At 41.5% G+C, this 24641-nt stretch overlaps 2 protein-coding genes across 7 annotated transcripts in view; both read right to left on the bottom strand.

Moving 5' to 3' along the window:
- LOC122564706 (tubulin beta-4B chain-like) overlaps window positions 1–17576 on the bottom strand; it is a 62874-nt gene extending 45298 nt beyond the window's left edge. Inside the window, exon 1 of one of the 3 annotated variants that reach the window (XM_043719822.2) lies at window positions 17506–17576. In XM_043719822.2, coding sequence (XP_043575757.1) covers window positions 17506–17562 — 57 coding nt within the window. In that variant the 5' untranslated portion in view covers window positions 17563–17576. Of the gene's footprint in view, window positions 1–17109; window positions 17234–17505 lie in introns of those variants that run through there. The other 2 variants (XM_043719824.2, XM_087998570.1) reach the window with 2 other exon arrangements.
- A 4264-nt stretch (window positions 17577–21840) lies between these two features.
- Window positions 21841–24641, bottom strand: part of alad (aminolevulinate dehydratase) — a 33095-nt gene continuing 30294 nt past the window's right edge. For all 4 annotated transcript variants that reach the window (XM_043719826.2, XM_043719825.2, XM_087998569.1 and 1 more), the window contains exons 11-12: window positions 23530–23659; window positions 21841–22483 (exon numbers count right to left, since the gene is read on the bottom strand). In XM_043719826.2, coding sequence (XP_043575761.1) covers window positions 22422–22483; window positions 23530–23659 — 192 coding nt within the window. In that variant the 3' untranslated portion in view covers window positions 21841–22421. The remainder of the gene's footprint in view (window positions 22484–23529; window positions 23660–24641) is intronic.

Genomic DNA, 24641 nt, shown 5'->3' with positions numbered 1-24641 from the left:
TCTCCTCATCCCAGTATTAGAATAATTTGCCACTTATCCTTAGATTGTCTTTTGGTTCTAGTCACCAGCCATATCCTACCCCCATCCATCTTGTTACAGCCTGCAAGACGTTAGTATGCCAGAACAATTGAAATTCTAGGAATACAGAGCGAGACACCTCAACCTCTACTCAGAAAACAACAGTCTGTTCTCGTATAACGCAGTAGTTGTGTTCTCGAGCAACCTCGTGTTATAGAAAATCACGCAATAGAAATAACAGGGCCTATGGGAAAAACAGTTTTGGTGGGTCAACCCCTAACCATATCAGTAAAAATCAAACCAAAAATAGTAGTTAGCCAAACACAAATGATAGCACAGTCTAAGTAAATATTAATAGCATATATTTTAATGAAATAATATTAAATTTATTGTAAGGGTTTAAGGGGTTTGAGTTTGCTGAGTTACAGTACTGTATTAAGACAGGGGCTGAGGGTTATCATCATTACTTTCAGGTGCAGTTCTGGATTCAGGGTTATGACAAAAGAAAATATTTAGTGCAGAGGTGGATGGCTGTGGTTTACTGTCCTCAAGACGGTTTCTTGCAGGTTGGCTTAAAAAAAGGGAACCAGTGTTTGCTGCTTTGCATCTTTCTTCTTTCATGAAGAAGCTGGTCATAGGGTGTAAGACATTCTGCCAGGAACTGCTATCCTGCTGCACTCTTCATTGTCTTCTAAGAGCTGCAACTGCTTCTCAACTTCCCTCAAGATAAAAGACAAACAGAAGTGGAAATTTCTCGTGGTGCTGCATCCTGGCCTACTTCATCTTCATCTTGAGCTTCAATTCCCCCTGCAGCAACAAGTTGTTGTAGATCAGTCTCAACTTGTACAAATCCAGCTTGCTTTGCAAGAGCGACACAATGTTCTTTGATTGTTGGAAGCTCCTCTGATGGTTCAACGCCTTTAAAATCATGAAGAAAATCTAGGAGAAGCTTCCACCAAATTGCATGCAAGTAGGCCTTACTGACATCATCCCAGGCCGCCTCAATGACGTTAATAGCATTCTTAATGTTAGAGCTCTTCCAAAATTGAAGAACACTGTTCTCATTAGCTCCCTCAGTAGCTGCAATCAACTTCCTGACTGTGCGCCTTAAATAATAAGCTTTAAAAGCTGCTATTGCATCCTGGTACATGGGTTGAATGAGAGAGGTTGTGTTCGGAGGTAGAAATAGCACTTTGATGTTTTCAGGAAGTTCACCAATGGTGGGAGGATGGCTTGGTGCATTGTCCAGAATGAGGAGAATCTTGAAACACAGACATTTCCTCCTGCAACAATTTCTAAACATATCCTCAAAAACATCAACAATAAGGTCAGGAAGAATTTGCCCTGTCATCCAACCTCTTTTGCTTGACCTGAAGTAAACACCTTGAGTGGACTTAAGGTAACCAGGGATGGAATTGCATAATAGCCAGCAGGAGTTCAGTTTTAATAAAATCATTCTCCAATTCACCAATCACGTTACAACCAAATTGCATTGACAAAACACGCATTATAGGAGAACAACCAGTACCACTGTCCCAGGGATCAGCTGGTGAACCTCCGTCACATTCCCTCTTTGCCAAATACCACTACTTAGGTAAGGAGATCAAAACTATACACAATACTCTCAATAGTTTCTCCAAGGTTCTCTACAGCTGCAGCAATATTTATTTTTGTCCTCAAATTCCTTCCAATGAAGGCCAATATACCATGCCTTTCTAATTGCTTGCTGCACTGCTCTTAGTGACTCATGTACAAGCTCACCAGGTCATTTTGGACACCAGCATTTACCACCTCTCATCATTTAGAAAAAATGCAAGGCAGATTTTAAAGTGAAAAACTTCACTTGTTCACATTACACTCCATCTGCCATGTTCTTGCCAATTTCCTTAGCCTGGCAATGACCATTTGTAACATCCTTGTATCTTCCTCACAACTCTCATTCCCACCTAGTTTTGTGTCATCAGCAAATTTGGAAATACTACATCTGGAACCTATATCCAAATCACTGAACAGCTGTGGCTCCAGCATTGATCCTTTAGGTAACAACCAGTTTCAGCCTGCAATCTTCACAATGACCTAGTTAATCTTACTCTGTTTTATGACAGTTAATTCTCAACCCATTCCAGTAGATTGTTGCAATCTTAGGTATTCTAATGTTGGGTACTAACCTCCCATGTTAAACCTTGTCAAAGCCTTCTGAAAATCCAAATCCATTAGCTCTCCTACATCTCTCATGCAAGTATTATCCTCATAAGTTCAGACAGATTTATCAAACATCATTTCGCTTTCCTACATTCATGTTGACATATCTATACTGTTGAGATGGTCTTTATTTTTCTTTTGGTTTGGAGTTGCAGTTGAGAACTGAACTTTGAACAGCAACTCCTTTTTTAAAAAAAGGAAAATATAAAAGACAGGTTTGCTGTTGGGAATTGACCTGGAAAGATAATGCAGCTTAAGTACTGCTCTCAGAACACTACAGAGAGGCTAACACTAACATGTGGTTCATGCTCAAGGATTGGTAGCTGGTTGGATGTTGAATTGGTCAATCAAGAGAGGACTGTGCTGGCCAATCAACCACAGAGAATAATGAAAAACAAAGAAACCAAAAGGTGAACTGGTTTTAACAGGGATTTTGGGCAGGAGACAGTGTTACTTTTGAAATTGCACATCTTTTTTCTGGTTTTGCCCTTTCTAGATGTTCTCCAGTTATTCGAAATCCTGAGAGGAGAACCTCTGTCTTTAAAAAAAGGATGTCTCCAGAGGTCTGCAGAAGCTGTTTGCATTGACCGATGGCTTAAGAATTCAAGCAAGATGCAATCCTATGTGCCTATAAAATAACTCATTGGATTTCAAGAGGGTTTGGTATTCATCACTGAAATGGTTATTGATTTGGCAACGTGCAATTCTTTTTTAAAAATTTATCTCTTAACCATATCTATCAATCAGTGTGGGAGTGGGCTTTGGTGAACAAAGGTGATTGGGTTTAGATCATAGATATTTATTAGGTTGCCTTGTAGTTCATCTGCCTTCTGCTAAACTTACATTTTTAATCAATAAATTGTTAATTTTTGTTCAAGTTGTAAATTTGGTATCCAAGATCGTTTATTTGCAGAGTCTGATTAGGAACAATTGAATGTTTTAATTTCACTGCATTGTAAATCCAGTGTGAGTTTGATTTGTTCTGGTTTGCTATCCCTATGACGCAATGCTATTCCTGACATCAAACGGACAGATCTGTAGTTCCCCATTTTCTGTCTTGAGTTATATTTGCTATTTTCTAGACTATAGGAAATTTTCAATCAATGGAATTTTTAAAAATGATAACCACCAAGGTAGGTACCATCTCGATAGACATCACTTTCAATATTCTGGAAAGGTTTATCAGTCTTCAAACCAGTCATTTTTTTTTAAAGTGCTAACTCTTTATTCATATAACATTTTCCCTAGCATTTGTGGGAAGTTTCCTTTATCTTCCTTCATGGAGACAAAGTAATAGTGTAAATTTCTCCATTTCCCTATAATTAGGTGAAAGGGATTTAACATGAACTAGAACCCCAGTAGTGGGATTTTGATTAATCTCACATTTATGGTGGGTAGAATAAGGGAGGCCAGATGTATACTGAAATCCAGAAACAATAAAAGGTCCTGATCTCACATTACTCTACTCTAACTGCCTCATGCATTCTTTGAGCACACCTTGCCATGAAACCCCATCTCCCACTATTGACACTATTCCCTCTAAAGTACTGACATCTAAGTTCTCTCTGTTCCCTCCCGGTTTTCCATATTAGGCAAGAGTAAATTTTCTCAAGTACTGCTCCACCTTTATAAATCTGCCACTATCACTCTTCCACTCCTGAATAAATTAATCTTTTACTCCACCATTCTTTATGAACTCTCATTCCATTTCCAAAGTTCCTGTGCTCTCCTTCCACATCCGACAGAAAATTACCTGTACTTCCACAAATGTCATTACTGTATCCATTGCACCCAATGTGGTCTCCTCTACATCGGGGAGACAGGATGCTAACTTGCGGATCGTTTCAGAGAACGTCTCTGGGACACCCTCACCAACCGATCCCGCCGCCCCATGGCTGAATACTTCAATTCTCCCTCCCACTCCACCAAAGACATGCAGGTCCTGGGCCTCCTCCATTGCCAAACCCTTATCACCCGAAGCCTGGAGGAAGAGCACCTCATCTTCCGCCATTGGACCCTGCAACCACACAGGATTAATGTGGATTTCACCAGTTTCCTCATTTCCTCTCCCCCACCTTATCCCAGTCCCAAGCCTCCAACTCAGCACTGCCCTCTTGAACTGTCCATAGTCTTTCCCATCTACCCGCTCCACCCTCCTCTCTGTTCTATCACCTTCTCCCCCACCTTCATCTACCTTCCCCCAGCCCCCCAGCCCTCAACCTCATTCCTGATGAAGGACTTATGCCCGAAATGTCAATTCTCCTGCTCCTCGGATCTGCTGTGCTTTTCCAGGCCCACACTCTCAACTCCTTGAACATTTTGTCAAACACATCATTTCTTTCATGCCTTCCATTCTCAATCAGATGGCTCATCAGACATCCACTAATGGATGAGAAGTAGTTTTGTCTGGGACAATCAAAAGCATGGTTTTAAGTGCTTGCTACCAATTCTATTCCACGGTTATTGACTCCACGCTCTCTCTGGTACCTGTTAGAGGCTGAACCAGACGGTTTTCAATTTTTGTGCCATATCTATTTTGGGGTCAAACTTTCAGCCACATCCAAGCCATCCCTAAAACTGTCCATTCCCACAAATGTAATATCATTTAATGCTGTTCTGCCTCAACTAATCATACATTGGTTATCTCTGGAGTTGACACACACAATATTAGCTGGTCTCCCACATTCTTACCCTTCATAAATGCGAGGTTTAATCTGCTGTCAGAGTCCTATTTCACACCAGTCCCATTTGCCAGTCCATGCCCACTGATCTTTAAAATTCTCAGCCTCATTTTCAAAGCCATCCATGACCACATCTATTCCTATCCCTTATCTCCTTTCTCCACCAATTACTCTTTGAGACATCTGCACTGCTTCAATTCCAGCCTCTCGCATATCTTCAGTTTTGAATTTGTCCACCAGTGATGGCTCTGCCATTAACTGCTAAACCCCTAAGCTCTGGAATTCCTTCCATAAACCTCTCCTCTTCTTTCTCTGTCAGTTGCTCCTTAAAAACTGCCCGAGACTAACTTTTTGTTCATTTGCTTCATTATCTTATGTAATCTTGTTTCATAATCCTCCTGTCTATGCTAGTGACCTTCTACAGTCTAACATCCCTAGCCAAGTTAAAAATCACACAACACTAGGTTATAATCCTTCATCAACTCCACCTGATGAAGGAGCGACACTCTGAAAGCTAGTGTGCTTCCAATTAAACGTGTTGGACTATAACCTGGTGTTGTGTAATTTTTAACTTTGTACACCCCAGTCCAACACCGGCATCTCCAAATCATCCCTAGCCAAGATTCAGATACTTCAAAATCCATTTCTTTAATCTGTATTCCTTTTGTGGTAAAGTATTTTGTGTGGTTACTAAAAGGCATTTTTCAACCCCATTTATTATGTACACTGTGCTACACTTGACCTTCTAATTAACATTTTTAAAAAGGTGTCCACTGTGATGAACATGACTCTCATAACTTACTTGCACCATCCATAAATCTTTATTTCAATACTTTAAATTCAAGTACTGAAAATAATCAAGTGATAGGCTTCCAGTTGATGTTTGTTTTATTGCTAAAAGATTGATCTAAAAGATAAGGGACTCATTTGTGTGGGGACATTGGTGATACTGGAATTGTTCTATTTTGATAGAATTTGGAAAGGTGACTAAAGGGCTAATTTGATGAACTATACAGGGATAAACAGTTTCCCAAAGCAGGAAGGTCAGGAACCAGCAGTAACTGATAAAAACCCCAGGAGGGTTTAAACTAGTGTGGCAGGGCAATGGGAACTGGAGCAGCAGGTCATTGGGGATAAGCTTACTAAGAGGAAGAACAGACAGGGAGAGATTGCTGAGCTCAGCAGAATTGAAGGCTTGGACTGTATTTGTTTCAATGCAAGAAGTAAAACAGACAACACAGATGAAATGAGAGCCTGGATTAATGCATGCAATTATGGTGTTGCTATCACAGAGACATGGTTGAAAGAGGGACAGGATTGGCAGCTGAATGTTCCAGGATGTTTTAGACAAGGCAGAGGAGGAAGCAAAAGAGGTGGGCGAGTTGCTTACTGGTTAGGGAGCATATTACAGAGGTGTTGAGGGAAGACATCCTGGAGGGATCTTGCAGTATGGCATTGTGGATAGAGCTCAGGAGTAGGAGTGCAAACACAATGCTGGGATTGTACTACAGACCTCCCAGCTGCAAGCAGGAGATAGAGAAAGAGATATGTAGTCAGATTCTGGAAAGATATGACAGTAACAGGGTTGCTGTGGTGGGTGATTTTAATTTCCCCATATTGACTGGGACTCTCCTAGTGCCAAGCGTTTGTATGGGGAGCAATTTGTAGGAGGGTTTTTTGAAACAGTATGTGGATAGTCCAATGAGGGAGGGGGCCATACTGGACCTGGTATTGGGAAATGAGCCCAATAAGCATAATGAGCCTAATTTTTCTTTGTGATCAAATTTTCAGTGGGGAAACATTTTGGGAATAGAGTCATAGAGTAATACGGCATGGAAATAGGCCCTTTGGCCCAAATTGGTCCATGCTGACTGTGGTGCCAGCTCAGCTGGTTCCAATTACCAGCATTTGATCTATATTCCTCTCGACTCTTCCCACCCATTTACCTATCCAAATGTTTAAATGCTGCTTTTGTATCTGCCTCAACCACTTTCTCTGGCAGCCCATTCCATAGACGGTCCACTCCCTGCATGAAGAACATAATGTTTCAACTCCTATACTCAAAGGTCTGAGCAATGAAGGCAAGTGTGCTAAAGGCCTTCTTAACCATCAATAGACAATATGTGTATGAGTAGGCCATTCTGCCCTTCAAGCCTGCACTACCATTCATTATGATCATGGCTGATCATCCTCAATCAGTATCCTGTTCCTGCCTTATCTCCATAACCCTTGATTCCACTATCCTTGAGAGCTCTATCCAACTCTTTCTTAAACGAATCCAGAGACTGGGCCTCCACTGCCTTCTGGGGCAGAGCATTCCACACACCCACCACTCTCTGGGTGAAGACGTTTCTCCTCATCTCTGTCCTAAATGGCCTACCCCTTATTTTTAAGCTGTGTCCTCTGGTTCGGGACTCGCCCATCAGCGGAAACATGTTTCCTGCCTCCAAAGTGTCCAATCCTTTAATAATCTCATATGTCTCAATCAGATCCCCTCTCAGTCTTCTAAACTCGGGTATACAAGCCCAGTCGCTCCAATCTTTCAACATAAGATAGTCCCGCCATTCCAGGAATTGATCTCGTGAACCTATGCTGCACTCCCTCAATAGCCAGAATGACTTTCCTCAAACTTGGAGACCAGAACTGCACACAGTACTCCAGGTGCGGTTTCACCAGGGCCCTGTATAGCTTCAGAAGAACCTCTTTGCTTCTATACTCAATCCCTCTTGTTATGAAGGCCAGCATGCTATTAGCTTTCTTCACTACCTACTGTACCTGCATGCTTGCCTTCATTGACTGGTGCTGAAAATGTGTTGCTGGAAAAGTGCAGCAGGTCAGGCAGCATCCAAGGAACAGGAGAATTGACGTTTCGGGCATAAGCCCTTCTAAATGTCGATTCTCCTGTTCCTTGGATGCTGCCTGACCTGCTGCGCTTTTCCAGCATCACATTTTCAGCTCTGATCTCCAGCATCTGCAGTCGTCACTTTTTCCTTCATTGACTGGTGTACAAGAACACCCAGATCTCTTTGTACTGCCCCTTTACCTAACTTGACTCCATCCTATCCATATGTGACGCAAACTTCAAAGAATTTTGTATCTGAACCCCAAGGTGTTTCTGTTCTACCACACTACCCAATGCCCTACTTTTAAATGTAAGAGGTCTGCCCTTGTTTGTTTTACCAAAATGCAATACCTCACAGAGTCCTACAAAATGGAGACAGGGCATTCAGCCCAAACTGATTCATGCCAACCAAAATCTCCATCCATGCTAACCCCATTTCCCTGCACTTGGCCCATATTATTCTAAACCATCCTGATCCATGTATATGTCCAAATGCCCTTAAATGTCATTAATATATCCACCTTAACCACTTTTGCTGGCAGCTCATTCCATATGTGTACCAACCCTCTGTGTAAAGAAATTGCCCCTAAGGTTCCCTTTTATTCTTTCCCCTCTAACCTTATACTGATGGTCTCCAACACTGGGAAAAAGACAGTGCATTCACCCTATCCAGGCCTCTCATGATCTTGTACACTTCTAGAAGGCCACCCCTCACCCTTCTGTGTTCTAAACTTCTAGCTTTTCCAACTTCTCCCTATAACTCAGACCCTTGAGTCCTGGCAACATCCTTGTAAATTTCTTCTGCACTCTTTCCAGTTTAATAACATCCTTCCTATAGCAAGGTGACCAAAACTGAACACAATACTCCAAATGCAGCCTCAACAACGTCATCTATAACTGCAACATAACTTGCCAACTTCTGTACTCAGTGCCCTGACTGATGAAGGCCAGTGTGCCAAAAGCCTTCTTTACTGCCCTGTCTACCTGTGACGCCACTTCCAGAGAACTGTGTATCTGAACTCAAAGGTCCTTCTATTCCACAACATTCCTTAAGGCCCTACCATTCACCATGAAGCTCCTACCTTGACATGACTTTCCAAAATGCAAGACCTCATATTTATCGATATTGAAATCCATTTGCCATTTCCCAGCCCACTTCCCCAGCTGATCAAGGTCCTGCTGCAATTTCTGATAACCTTCCTCACTGTCCATGATACCACCTATTTTAGTGTCATCAGCAAACTTACTAATCATACCTTGGACATTTTCATTCAAATCTTTGATATAGATAGCAAATAGATATGGGCCCAGTAATGACCTGAGGAACATACCTAGTCACAGGCCTCCAGTCTGACAAGCATCCTTCCACTATTACCCCTGCTTCCTACCATTCAAGCCACTTATGTATCTAATTTGCCAGCTCCCCAGGATTCCATGCGATCTAACCTTCCAGAGCAGCCTCCCATGTAGAACCTTATCAAAGGCCTTACTGAAATCCATATAGACTACATCTACCACCTTGCCCTCATCGACCTTCCTGGTCACTTCATCAAAGAACTCTAACAAATCTGAGGTATGATCTCCCATGCACAAAGTCATGCTGACTACTCCTAATCAAACCCTGTCTTTCCAAATGCATGTACAGTGGAAATTCGATTATCTGAATGAGATGGGCGGGCACTATTTTGTTCGGATAATCGATTATTCAGAAAAAAATCGATCAAATGCCTTTCCTCTGGGGCTTGGAGTTTTAAATTCTGCTCCCTGTTCAGGAGACTACAGCAGCATACAGTGTGCGAGGCCCTGCCCCCATCACTGCCCCCCTGCCCCACCCCATCCAGCACCGCCCAACTCAGTCCAACACCGCCCCCCCCCCCGCACAAAGTGCATGATCCCCTGCCCCCAACCCCTCCCCCAGTCTGGTCCAAACACGCCCCCTGCCCCTAACACATCCCCTGCCGCCACCCTATCCACTCCCGCCCCCGTCTCTGGGGCAGCTGGACTGCACACCAACAACAAGACTGCTGCTACTGCAGCTGCCTTTGTGGGCCAAGTCTCCAAACAGCACACAGCCACACACACAACTTTTTACTGCAAATTTTTGACAGGTTCCACGTTTGCCCTGCACAGGACAATGTTGGAGAGATTATTCTTGGGAAGCATGGAGTGGGTTAGGGTATACCCCTCTGTAGAACTCCAGGGAAAGTGTGGGGAGAGAGAGAGAGCGGGCAGAGGTCAGTCATTGGAGAGGGTGCCTGTTTAATTACTGCAACAAAAGACGCGATCACTGTTGGAAACACGTCTTTGACGTAATGTTTCTATCGGGACCTTGAGATCTCCTTCAGATAATCCAATTTTCGGATAATTGGTATTCGGATAATCGAGGTTCCACTCTATCTTATTTCTCAGAATCTTCTCAAGTAACTTATCCACCACAGACGTTAAGCTTACTGGTCTATCGTTCTCCGGTTTTTCTTTGCAGCCCTTCTTGAATAAGGGCTTAACATTTGCTACCCTCTAGTGTTCTGTGACCTCACCCATGGCTAATGATGATGCAAAAGTATCTGCCAGAGGCCCCGTAATTTCTTCTCTAGCCTCTTGCTGGGTTCTTGGTCAAGACCAGGAGATTTATCCACCTTCATAACATTCTAATACGTCCAACATCTCCTCTACTGGGAATATGGACTATTCCCAAGACATCACCACTAACTTCCCCAAGTTCTAAAGTCTTCATGTCTTTCTCCACAGTAAACAGAGGAGAAATACTCATTGAGGACCTCACCCATTTCCAGCAGTTCTACACGTACTTTGGTCCTTGAAGGGTCCTGTTCTCTCTCTAGTTACTCTTTTTCCTTTATTATACTTAAAGAACCTCTTTGGATTCACCCTAATCTTCTCAGCTAAGGCTATGTTGTGCCCTGATTTCCTTCTTCAGTAAACTCCTGTAGCCCGTATAAACCTGCAGGGATTCCCTTGATCCCAGCTGCCTGTACCAGAGCCACGCCTCCCTTTTTTCTGGTCAAACTCTCAATTTCTTTCTCATCCAGTGTTCCCTGTTCCTGCCTACCTTGTCCTTCACCCTCACAGGAACATATAGACCTTGAACTCTAGCTATCTCTATAGGTCGAATGGTGACCATAATTCTAGAATTCTTTAGATACCTATAAGGACAAGGACAAGAGTGGACTTTGGATGAAAGTGCTAAATTGGGGGAAGGCTAACAAGAACCGAAATAGGTGAGAATTGGAGAATGTACCTGTTTGAGGGTTAATCCACATCTGACACGTGAAAGCCTTTTAAAGACCAGCTGATTAAGGCACCGTGAAAATGAAGGACTGGAATGACAGGATTCGGGAACTTTGGATGGCAAGGGAAGTTGTTAGTTTAGTCAAAAAGAAAAGGAAGCATATCTAAGGTCTAGGCAACTTAAAACAGATGAAGACCTTGAAGAACATAGAGGAAGTAGGAAGGAACTCAAATGGGGAGTTAGGACGACTAAAAGGGGCCATGAAATGTCCTTGGTCAACAGGATGGAATGCACTGAAGTAGACAAGTCCCCAGGGTCAGCCAAGATCCATCCCAGGATTCTGAGAGAGGCATGGGAGGTAATAGCTGGGGCCTTAACAGATAACTTTGCATCCTTTTTGGCCTCAGGTAAGGTTCCAGAGGACTGGAGAATGGAGAATGTTGTTCCTTTGTTTAAGAAGAGATAATCTGGGTAAATACAGGTCAGTGAGCCCGATATCAATGATCGGGAAGTTAGTGAAGAAGTTGCTGAGAGACAGGATTCATTCACATTTGGAGGTGTATGGACTTGTTCATGATAGGCAACATGGGTTTGTGCAGGGAAGGTCATGCTCACCAACCTGATTGTTGTCAACTCCTCAAAAAAACTCAATGATGAGGAAAGGGCAGTGGATGTTGTCGACATGGACTTAGTAAGACATTTGATGAGGTACCTTATAACAGTCTGGTACAAAAGGTAGAGTCTCATGGATCCGGGGTGTACTGAATAGATAGATACAGAACTGGCTTGGTCATAGAACACAGACAGTAGTGGTGGAAGGGTGCTTTTTAGAATGGAGGTCAGCAACTACTGGTGTTCTGCAAGGTTTGTTCCACTGGGACCTTTATTGTTCATTATATAAACGATCTGGACAAAAAATGTAGGTGTCTGATGAGCAAATTTGCAGATGCCACCAAAATTTGTGGAGTTGCAGACAGTGAGGAGGTTTGTCTAAGGATAAAGTGGGATATAGATAGATTGCAGATTTGGGCACAGAAATGGCAGGTTGAATTTAATTCAGATAAATGCAAGGTGATGCATTTTGGAAGTTCAGATTCAGCTGCGAATTATATATGGCAGAACCCTTAGGAGCATTGGTGCACAGATCCCTGAAAGTAGCAACACAGGTGGCTATGGTGGTCAAGAAAGCATACTGCACAGCCGGGGCATCGAATATAAAAGTTGGCAAGTTACGTTACAGCTGTACAAAACTTAGGCCACATTTGGAAATATTGCATGTAGTTCTGGTTGCCACACTTCCAGAAGGATGTGGATACTTTGCAGAGTGGGTTTAACCAGGATGTTACCTGGTCTGAGGGTTTTAGTTTTAAGGAGAGATTGGATAAACTTGCATTGTTATCACTGGAAAGACAGAAGCCGAGGGGCTGCCTGAGAGAGGCTTACAAAATTATGAGTGGCATAGATAGGGTAGAAAGTCAGAGGCATTATCCCAGAATGGAAATATCAATTTCAAGAAGGCACAGATTCAAGGTGATAGGAGGAATGTTTAGGAGCGAAGTGGGGGAATGCCTGGAACTCACTGTCAGTGAAGGTGGTGGAAGCAGGCACGTTAGCAACATTTAAGATCTATCTTGATAGACAAATGAATGGGAGGCAAACAGAGGGATAGAAACATTGTATGAGCAACAAGTAACGGGTCTAAATAAAGAGTAGGAATCAGCACAGGCTTGGTTGGCCATAGGACCTGTTCCTGTGCTGTATATTGTATTATTTATAATTACCAAAGAGCCAGGGGTAAAGAGGAAGAATTTGTTTTTGTTCTAAATGTAGAAAGTTGTAATCTGGAATGCCCCATCTAGTGGGGTGACAGTAGCAAATTCAACAATGACTTTCAATGGGATACTGTGTTCACACACTAAAACAAAACATAGAATAATGGAGAAAAGGGGATATTGGCAAACTGGATCGATCTTGCTAAGAGATAGCACAATGATCTCCCGTGCTGTACAATTCTCAGTGTGGTTCTGCCAAATCACATACTTCTGGACTGGGACAATAAAAAAATGCCAAGCAGAGAAGCATAGGGCAATGATATTCTCCTGGAACCTTCCTCACCAACCAGCTCCAAACTAAACAAGATACCTTTAAATGTTATCAAACATCCAAAGGCATTTTACAGAAACATCAAAGCAAAATCTAACAAAAAGGTAGTCGGGGAGATGTAAAAACAGCTTGGTCAAAGGGAATATAAATACAAGCGCTATGTAAAAGGAACGGAAATCAAACTACTGCTCCTTAAAGCTACTCCACCAGACATTAAGATCATCACAGTATTGAAATCTTCAGAGCAAATCAACAAATAATACTAGAGGTTACAAAAGTAATAAAAAGGAGGAAACTTCAGACACCATATTTGAATGCACCTAGCATTCAAAATAAAATAATGAACTAGTAGCACAAAGTAAGATTCACAAGTCTGATCTAGTAGCCATTACTGAGACATGCCTACAGGATGACCAAGACTGGAATGTGAATACAAAGCATTTAGGAAGGACAGGAAGCTAGGAAATAATGGACAAGTGTCTCTGTTAATTAAAGATGGCTTTAGTACACCAGAGAGGGACAAGCTAAATTCAGGAAACCAGGAAGTAGAAGTGACTTGTAGACAAGATAGGGAATGATAATGGCAACAGGTCACTTGTGGGAGTTGTGGAGAGGCTCCCTACCAGGAGCCAATGGCAAGTCAGGGTATCAACAAATAAATCATTGGAGCTTCTGAAAAGGGTAAGAGATTAACATGGGAAATTTTATTGACTGAAACATTATGTTTTGTTTTAGTGTGTGAACCCAGTATCCCATTGAAAGTCACTGTTGAATTTGCTACTGTCACCCCACTAGACAGGGCATTCCAGATTAGAACTCTCTGCATTTAAAACAAAAAAAAATTATCCCTCTTTACTCCTGGCTCTTTGGTAACTATGATAGGAAAAGCATTCGAGAGGGGTAATTCATTGAATGATTTTTGGGACAATTTCTAGACTAACATGTAATAGACTTGGTTTTGACCAATGAGGTAGGAATAATTGCTGACCTCAAAGTGAAAGCACCCTCAGGGATCATAATGAGTGAATTTTATACACCATTTAAGGGACAAAAGTGAGAGTCCTAGACTACTATTTTGAATTTAAACAAGGTTAATGAGGGCATAAAAGCTGAACTAATGAAACTGAACTAGCAAGTTAGGTTAAGAGATAGGTCAAGAAAGATGAAGTAGCTCACATTTTAAGGGATTATTCCAGAAAGTGTAGAACATACATATTCCAAAAATCAAGAAAAATTCTAATTTTAACGAGCTAGCAACCATAGCTAACTAAAAGAAAATCAAAGATAGTATCAAACGCAAGGAAAAGACATAATTCTACAAAGATATGTTGAAGTTCAGAATATTGGACAGAATTTAAAAACAGCATAGAATTACTCAATTCAACATGGCCTCAACATCATTTTCTCTCCTGCTCCCCATAACTCTGGACTCCCCTATAGTCAAAACAAAAAGTCTATCTCAGTTTCCACAACTTCTGAGGTACAAAATTCCAAAGATTGATGACCCCAAGGAGAGAATTTCCTCCAATATATGCATCTTAAATTGATGCATTGTTTTCCTGAACCTATGGTCCAAATTTTATTCCCCCACAAGGGTAAAGTTCAATTCAGTATCAAGCTCCCTCATGTTTCTATAATAGTCTCGAGTGAATCCACACCCAATCTTCCATCACAAAATGACAGACTCTCCCTGGAGTCAATCGAATGAATCTTCCCTGAATTACCCCAATGCAAAAGGAGCATCTTCCAAAAAAGACAAAACAAGATACAGCAAGGTTCTGGGATTCAGGGCATTGAAAATCACAGCTAATGTCACAGTCAGCAATGGCGGAGTGATTAAAATCAGGGATTTTAAAGAGGTCCAAATTGAATGAGGGCACATTTATCAAGGAGGTTGGTTAGCTCAATTTGGCAAGATTGCTAGTTTGCACTACAGAGCAATGCTAACAGCATGGGTTCAATTCCTGTCCTGGCTGAGGTTATTGTGAAGGTCCATCCAGCTCAACCTCTTTGCTTGTCTGAGGTATGGTGACCCTCAGGTTAAACCACCACCAGTCTTCTCTCTCTAATGATAGAGCAGCCCTATTGTCCAGTAAAACTAAGGCAACCAAAGGACATTATAAATAAAAGAAGGGAAGGGATCTAAAAACAAGATAATTTTAAAACCATAGGCCAATGGGACTTGGGTGATTATGGAAGAAGGCAGAAGAATTTTGGTTGATCCAAGGTTTAGAGGCCAAAATATGGGAGGATGCTTCTAAACCTTAGGCCAACTTGCCTTTGGAAAGAGTGAAATTTAGAGGCAAGAATATAAATGAAGGTTTTCACAGACAAATTGAGGCAAGCAGAGTCCGCAGAAGTTGCCAGCTGGAAAATAAATCTTAGCAATGGTGCTTATATATCAGAGGCTCATCTCAGGGCCAACTCCAACATAAAGATTGTGAACAGGGTGCCCAGTCACTAGAGAAAGGGATGGAGTTTTTAGCCAAGGAACATGTTTATGGCAGCATTGGAAGAGAGAAAATTTCTGTACGTCCACTGCTGGATGTCAGACAAACAATGCAATAAATTAGTGACAGTAGAGGAGTCAAGAGAGGTGGTGGTGAGCTTGAGCTGGGTGTTGTCACCAAGAGACAGCCTACATGAACAATAGAAGGGGGCCAAAGTTAGATCCTTCCAGGACATCAGAACTAACAGTAGAGGTGGTCATTGCAGTCCCATCAATCCATTCTCTCACTCTATCCTTGCAAGCTTATTTACTTCAATCAACCATCCAATTTCCATCCAAAAATCATTAATCAGCTGCAGTTCCATCTCCATGCAGACAACATTTGCTAAAATAAACATCTCACATTCATGCCTGCATCTCTCAAATACTTAAACTTTTGTACCCTGAGCCTTTGGGCCAACAAAACGAACTTTTCTTTGTCCACCTCATTTAAATTACTCAATCTTGCATACATCAAGGAGATTTCCCGTACAGATCCTTTCCTCCAAGGAGAGCAAGCCCAGCAATGTAACATTTCCAAACTAACATCCCCAAATTCCCTCTGCACCTTAATAGTTTTAGTTTCAACTTAAACAGAGCTTCATAAACATTAAGCATAACTGCTCTGTGTCTGCACTGCTGACACTCCACTCAAGACCCCATGAGCAGTGCTAACTAATTTCTTAATATGCTTTACCACCTTCAAAGATCTAACTCATAAAGCAAATGTATTGATTGTTGTGAGAGTAGGAGATTGTAAATACATATCTGGTATGTGTAAGATATAACTGACTACCTGTCACATTACATAGTAGATTAATATATCTACTAATCATTCTTAGAACAGGGCTTCTGGAAACTACTTTGCACTAAGTGAAATTTGAAATACTTGGCTTGAGGTTAACTGGTGCATTTGGTTTACGTACGGTACTTCCACTAGGAATCGGGAAATTCTCAGGTCACTCCCTACTGGCCATGGTAACATCAGCCAAGGTTTAGAGGACACTGAGTGTGTAAATAAACAGGGCTTCTGTTGAAGTATCTATCATTTATAAAAACTTAAGAAAATAATGTTTCTGCACCACACTGATGTGCCTTCTTCAAATGATATTTCCAGTATAGTTGTGTTAGTGCACTGCAATGGTTCAACACAAATTTTAAATCCTTACGATAAAGTAAAGGGGATGGTTTGACGGATGCCAAATGGCATATTACAGAGGTCTGGACTCAGACTAGAACCTTATACAGGTGGTTTAAATAGATAACAGAGGAAGTAGGCACCATTCCTTGGACCTCCACTCAAGCGTCACCCATCGTCTGCAAATATCCCAACACATTTTTTTTTAAAAGTACTTATCACATTCCACTGTATATTTTACGCTGATTCACTTGAAATGTTAATGCTTGACTACCACCACATTTTGGACTATACCGGTCCTTAAACAGCACTGATCCTGTGACAGAGCAGCTCTCCTTCAGCACTTGCTAACCCTCCGACAGTGTGACTGCCGTGTGGGGCATCTCCCTGAACATTTATCTGTCAGTCGTGCCCAAGTGAGGTTAGGTGGCTGGGAGGCCCTGCAGCCCGCGAAAGGAAGACTGGCGGAAGACACCCATCAGGCGGGAGATCGTGCCGCTACCACTGCACATGCGCCCTCGCCGGGAGGCGGAGCCAGCAGCACGCATGCGTGCCCGGACGGGGCAGCTGCCGCCCAGCACCTCGTCGTCTAACCGTCAGCCAGACACCCGAGTGGCCTCCACAAACAGGACATTCATCGGCACCGCTCTTCAGACCCGCACCGCTCGGGTCAATGGGCGTGAGTGTGGGGCATGTTCTGGGCGGGTCATGCCACGCCCTTGATTTCCTCACACTTCCACCCCTTCCCTAGAAGCCCTAATCCTGAGGTGGCTAACTTGTACAAACCTTGGCCCCGATCTGGTTGCCACACTGGCCCGCCTGAAGATGCACGATCTCTCGCATACCGAAAGCTCTGCCTAAACTACTCTAACCGGGAAAGCTGTTCGCTCAAATGAGCGGCCAACGATTGCAGTATTGTTTATGTACCGCTGCGTCATCGACACCTATTTTCTATTGGTCAATGCCCCCTGTCAATCAATAGTCACGCCTTCCTATTGGTCTAGTTCCGCGGGGGCGTTGACTTGATTAGTTTTGAGTACCTGTTGCCTGGTTACAGGTGCACCCAGGTCAGTCACAATAACTGCTGTGATTTCATAAAGTCCTTTTCATCATCTCATAAAACAATTCAACTGCCTCAGGGTTCAAATTCTCAAAACAAAATAAAATTCATCATTAGTTTGCATTTTTGGGAAGCTGCTAAAGATCTGACGTGTAAATGGTGCAGAGGGAAAGGTTTACTGATAACTCTCTGGTACTGACCACTGAACACAATTCTGATAGTTAACAGTTAAGAAGCAACCATGCCTGATGAAACATAACATTGAGCAAGGAGATTATGATGTCAGAGTTGCATATTAGTATGTGAATAGTATTGTTTCTTTTAGCTTATGTGAATGTTCATAATATGCCTGTACTATACATTAATTGCTCTAAATTGCATCAAGCATTTTAGCCTTGTCACTTTTATCCTTTTTTTGTTTGCTTTCCAGAACTATCTGGCACACAATATTTGCACCATATACAAATATTGGCCAGTGTGTGCAGTCTTTCTCCATTGACAATTCAGTTACTGAGGTGTATTATTTCAATACATGCTTAGTAAAGAACATTGAGTGTCTGCATATGAGCAGGAATTTGAGTTGCTTCCAGCTCATACCCTCACAGATCAGGTCATATGAATTACTATCTAAACTACCTTGCAATATGTGACTTCAATAAACAACATTGTAATGTGGCAACAAATAAAGAAATTGCTGGAAAAGCTCAGCAGGTCTGGCAGCATCTGTGGAGAGAAATCAGAGTAACATTTTGGGTCAGATAACCTTTCCTCAGAGTTCAAAAGTAGCAATTGAACAATTATCAGGTGTTTAGAATTCATGCAACTCTTTTTATAAATGTTGGTAAAGGCCTGGGCCAAGTCCCTACTGCTCCAGGGGTGTAATTCTGAATATGTAGATTAAAAAAATAAGTTAAATAAGAGGAAAAATGTTGTTAAAGGTTTGTGTAATGCAGTTTGAGTGTCCCTTGAACCAGGAGATCTGGGCTCAATCCCACCTGCTCCAGAAACAGACACTAAGATTGCCAAACAGATTGATTCGAAAAATACTAAAATGTTGCAATGTCTCTTGCCAGAATTGCATGTAATTTAATTGGAAACGTGGGCGATTTAGTGGGGGATGGGTGAAAATTACCATGGGTAATTTAATGATGGAAATAAAAACATTCAATTGAAAGTAAAGGCACTTTTGGTTTGTTGACAATGTCCTTTTTACTTGCCAAGATTTTCTTCACTTCTTCTACATAGAATCGTAAAATCCTGAGTGTGTGGAAACAGGCCCTTCGGCCCAACAAGTCCACACCGACCCTCTGAAGAGTAAACCACCCAGATCCATTCCCCTACTGTACTACTCTACATTTTACCTCTGACTAATGCACCTAACCTACACATTCCTGAACACTATGGGCAATTTAGCTTGGCCAATTTACCTGACCTGCACATCTTTGGATTGTGGGAGGAAACCCACACAGAAAAGGGGAGAATATGCAAACTCCACACAGTCGGTTGCCCGAGGCTGGAATCAAACCTGAGTGACTGGCGCTGTGAGGTAGCAGTACTAACCACTGAGCCAACATGACAGCCCCCTTCTCCAAATTATTTTCACTTCTTTGCAAAAGGAACAAGTGATTGGTACCCTAACTGCAAAATCTCTTAGTTACAGCAATCAGTAAGGGAAAATAAAATGGCTTTTCACCTATTTTACATATTTATCTCTCGTTTGTAACCCTTATCACTGCTTTTGTTGTTTGCTGTCAGCACTATCACAGTACATCGCACTTGCTTCTCATCTTGGTCTGCTTGCATCATAAAAATCAGCATCTTACAGCTCTTTTCAGTTCCAATGAAGTCAAGCTGGATTTAAAACCTCAATTCTATATCTGTCCACAGATGCCGCCTGACTTGCTGAGATTGTCAAGCATTTACTGCTTTGTTTCAGATTTCTAGCATCTGTAGTATTTTACTTTTATTCATCTGTTAGCATGTTTTGGGCCTCAATGGGTCCAAAGGAGGAGATACAAAATTCATCTCTCTCCCTTTTTAATTCCAATCCCATGACCAGAAAGACCGAAACAATGTAGTCAGAGCATCCACAATTTCCACCCCTATTTCCCTTAACATCTCTGGATGCTGTTTATTTAGACCAGGTGACTGTTGTTTTAAGCTGACTCAGATATTTACTGTCACCTCTTCACCTACTCTGTTCAACTTACTGCTGCCTTGGTAGCATCCTCTTTTCTAGTGAAGACAGATATAAGATTCAATATGCCATTTAATACATCAGCCAAAAGACCACCTCCTCTTTGGAAATCAGTCAGCTCAAACTTTCCTTATTTATGTGTTGATAAAATATTTTTGTGTTCTCTTTCATTAATCACTAAGCTATTTTATACACTCTTTCCCTCTTTTTTATCTTTTCTGTATCATCTATATTTCTGTACCTCTGTCTATTGCATCTACCTTTTTTGACAAATTTCTGTGAATGTAAGGAATAAGGGCATGACAGAATAGCAAATAATTCAGCCCCCACTTTATCATCTATTAAGATATTCACTAATCTTCAACTCCAGTTTTCCATTGTATTTCTAACTTCTTAAATCTTATCAATCAATCTTAGCATTGAATTTATGCTCAGAGAATTCCAAAGATTCACAAGCCCTTTTGCATGAAGAAATTTCTAACATCTTAGCTCTAAGTAGACAGCATCTTACCTCATATCTAGATTATTGAGCAGGGAAATCATGGCAGTGCTTAATACTCATTGTCAGAACAAAATCACAGCATTGTTATGACACTGAAGGAGGCCATTTAGCTTGTCAAAAGCATTCCAAACTCTTCAAAAGCAATTCAGCTAGTTGTTTCACTCCCTGGCGCCCACCCCACCTCAGTGTTCTGCAAAGATTTATCTAATTCCTTTTGAAAACATCATTTAAACTTGCCTCTATCACACTCCTAGTCATCATATTCTGGATCCTAATCAATTTTTGCATTAAAAAAGTTTCTCCACAGTTAGCTTAAATCGCTTGTGGCAATCACCTGAAATTTGTACTCTCCAATTCGGAAGCCTTCCACCAATGGAAACTGCTTCTTTCTATCCTGGTCAAACCCCTCATCATTCTGAACACCTCTGTCAAACCTCGAAGGAACACAACTCCAGCTTCTCTCATCTATCGACGTAACTGAAACTATTTTCATAAATCGTTTCTGCACACTTTCTAAAGCCTTCACAGCTTTCCGTTTGTGTGGTCCAGAACTGGACACAATATTCCAGTTGAAACCAAATCACTGTTTTGTAAAGATTCAAAATTAACAGCTGACTGTATAGGACCAACTCTGGGAATAAATAATAATCATACTGTGGAAGGAAATACTTTTTTCAGTTTTATCACCCAAATTTCTCAATGGACATCAAAAATATCTCTATTCTCAAAGGTGAATAGCATAGGTCTTTATAGGGTAAAGTTCAAAACCATAGGGCATAGGTTTAAGGTAAGGGGGGAAAGATTTAAATGGGACCTGAGGGGCAACCTTTTCATATAGAGAGTGGTGCATTTATAGAATAAACTGCCAGAGAAAATGGTAGACGTGGGTACAATTATAACACTGAAAAGGCATTTGGACAGGTACATGAATAGAAAAGGTTTAGAGAGATACGGGCTAAATGCAGGCAAATAGGAACCGAAAGAACTGTGGAAATATAAATCAGAAACAAAAACAGAAGTTGCTGGAAAAGCTCAGCAGTTCGGGCTGCATTTGTGAAGAGAAATCAAGTTTCGGGTCCAGTTATCCTTTCTGAAACATTAGCTCTGATTTCTCTTCATTGATGCTGCCAGATTTGCTGAGCTTTTCCAGCAACTTCAGTTTTTGCAGGCAAAAGAGACTAGTTTATTTTGGGAAACCTGGTCAGCATGATGGGTTGGACTGAAGGATCTGTTTCTGTGCTGTATGACCCAACAATGCTATGACTATTACAAACATAGCTGCAGTTTTATAAATAGGACAGAGAATTATAAAGATGAAATTCAAAAGAAGTGACACAATCAGGCTGCAAGAGGCAGAGTAAATAGCATTTAGATTCCTAATTTGTTTTTATTTAAAACAGAAAATTCTATTTAGTTTGCAGTTATTCACAGGGTTTCACATTTCAATTATAGCTAATATTGGTAATGCATGTTCAAACGCATTAAAGGCACATGGCAGCCGCGGTCGCAATAAAATCCTTGTCACATGATTTATTCACAAATCCTGTCAATTTATTCATTTTAAGATCCCTGATGTTCTGTGTGCTTGCAGTGCATAACAGAGCCTATATAAAAATCAGACACTTGAACAGTCTTTCAACCACTTACAGCTCACTTCATTGACTTTCTCATTTTCTCTTCCATTCACACACATTATGCAACTAAACATGTCTGTAAAAATCCATTTTTGGTCTAGCACAAGAGTTCTGGTTTAAAAGCATGTATTTGGTATAATATCAGTTTATAATAGCAGACAAGAACAGAAATGGAAGGAGCAGGTGAACATGAATATTGCATGGGAGAGGGGTGAATGGGAGACATGGCATACATGAACAGGAGAGAGAGGTCCGTGGGAATAATTTAAAACATAACCCTGTATATTTTGTATACCAGTGGAGGCAGCATCAAATATCCTTCAGCCATTTCAAGATCTGTGGCACATAGTATGTGATGATGATATCAGCACCTATAAGGACAGCACACAGGTACGTTAACTTTATACTACAATGAAGACCAAACTGGATAAGCCCATAGCATGAGTCACATACCTCAACATCCTCCTGAAGGGGGATAGGGAACGATAAGAATATCCTTGCAACAGATCCCACAAAAAAATGAGCCCCCTATAGAAAATCCCATCCGGGCCAGTCCACTGTGTAGACACAATGTCTCAAATTTGGCTATCCAAAACTGAACAGTTTTGTAAGCTGCTATGCCAGGAATATTCATTTTTATGGAATGGGTAAAATAACTTACTGTCCAGCTAAGTACAGCACTGACACAGTGGCATGCTGGACTAGTTATTGGCTCTGCCCACCCTTGCAACCCCTGGCCCCAGCCAACCTGAAGAACATGTAAGAACATTCCAGGAAGCACTGGTCAACTTTTGTACATGTAACCCAACTGCTGCCTGGCTCCTGGACACGCTAAACAATATTTACAGAGATCCTAAAACTCAGTGCACAATGGAGCTAAGTGACCCAGTGGGCAAATGCCAACTTCAAAATATTGAAGAGCAACAAGAGCAAGTCAGAATTTCTCCCCAGTCCTTTTAACTCTGTAAATTGTGTATGTCAGTGCACATGCATATTGGATACAGGTGTTGTCTTGAATGGTGATGCCGAATCAGTTGAATAGCTGGTCACAATATATTGTCCAGATTCACACCAGGTGAAGGGTAATTTGATCATGGCACCCATTGTCACAGCCAGTCAACCATCACCCAGCAACAGTAACCTCCTTTAGGATTGAGGAGAGAAATTAGTAGGGGTCATCAGCATATAACACTACCCAAAAGAAGTTTATTGATTGGCAGAAACCCAAACTACCTTTATTCTGTTCATGTGAGCACAGAATATGCTCCAGCAAATTCCCTAAGTGAATATCTTATTGGTAAATGCACTAGTATCATTGATTAAAAACAAGCTGAAGCACATCCATTTACATAGCCACAGCTAAGTACAATACAATTACAATTGGAAGAAATGCTGGTTGTGTGCTAAAGACCGTTACCTGCTCTCCTGAAGCTGGTCAGAGCCTCCATGACAGCTGTCCTGAGGTCAAATGCTCCAGCCTGTGCTCCATGCCACAGCATCGCAAACTCTCCTGAGACATGGTAAATTGCCAGCGGATATGAGGGGTGCTGAAAGGAACGTGACACATGACTTAACTGCTAAATCCAAGCATTCAATAATGGCAACAAGTCAGTATATTCACAGAAATCATCACGATGTTTTGATGCATTGTGAAACCCTTATCCCAAAAAGCATATGCTAGTGGCTGCAGTGAGCCTTATTTCACGGTCAGTGACATCAATTTGACCCAGAAATGAAGGAAGCCCATTAGAATGTAGGAGGCAGAAAATTCAGAATATAGCTTAGAGTGTCACCTCATCACGACAAGAATACTCCTGACTTAATAAGCTGACAAAACAAGTTACTCAGAAATAAATTAAAATGTGCCCTGCTTAATAAAAGCTATAGTAATATGACTCAACCTTCCAAGAGCAGGAAAACAGCAGCTTTGAAGATAAGCCCTTCCTCTGACAAACACACTTGCTCTATACATTGCCCTATGTCACAAACCTTCCTAAATTTAAAGTTAAAATATCTTTTCCCAGTAATTTTGAAGGTTTTCACTTTGTTAACAATATCAGCAAGATGCGTGATGAGAAGAGTTCCTTGACCTGATAATACTGGACCACATACAGCCTTTGGTTTACGTTATGCAGACAGAATTCTGAGCTAGCGCTGACCATCGCAGGCATTGAAAAGATCACTTGGACAGGATCATAATTAACTGGTGGTGCCTGTGAAACCAACATCTTGTGCTAACTTCCTCAGCATTACTGGGATGGCCAAGCAGGCTCCTTCTGTCATTCCATGATTCGGTATTGTTGAGAACACAGAATATGTTATTGAAGAAAAAAACCTTTTGCAGCTCATCCCACTGTCAAACAAAGGAGCCTAAAACACTATTAAACCATAAAGTGTAGGAGCAGAAGTAGACCGTTCACCCGCTTTAGTCTACTCCACAATTAAATAAGATCACGGCTGATTTGATAATCCTCAACTCCACCTTCCTGCCTTATCTCTAAAACCTTTGATTCCTACGCTGTTAAAAAT

Source organism: Chiloscyllium plagiosum, unplaced genomic scaffold (genome assembly GCF_037043375.1).
Source record: "Chiloscyllium plagiosum isolate Xiang-an unplaced genomic scaffold, Cpla_swu_hap1 HiC_scaffold_21, whole genome shotgun sequence".
In the NCBI taxonomy this organism is placed as follows: Eukaryota; Metazoa; Chordata; class Chondrichthyes; order Orectolobiformes; family Hemiscylliidae; genus Chiloscyllium; species Chiloscyllium plagiosum.
Note: the sequence above shows the minus strand (reverse complement) of the source record. Positions and strands in the feature narration are given on the sequence as shown.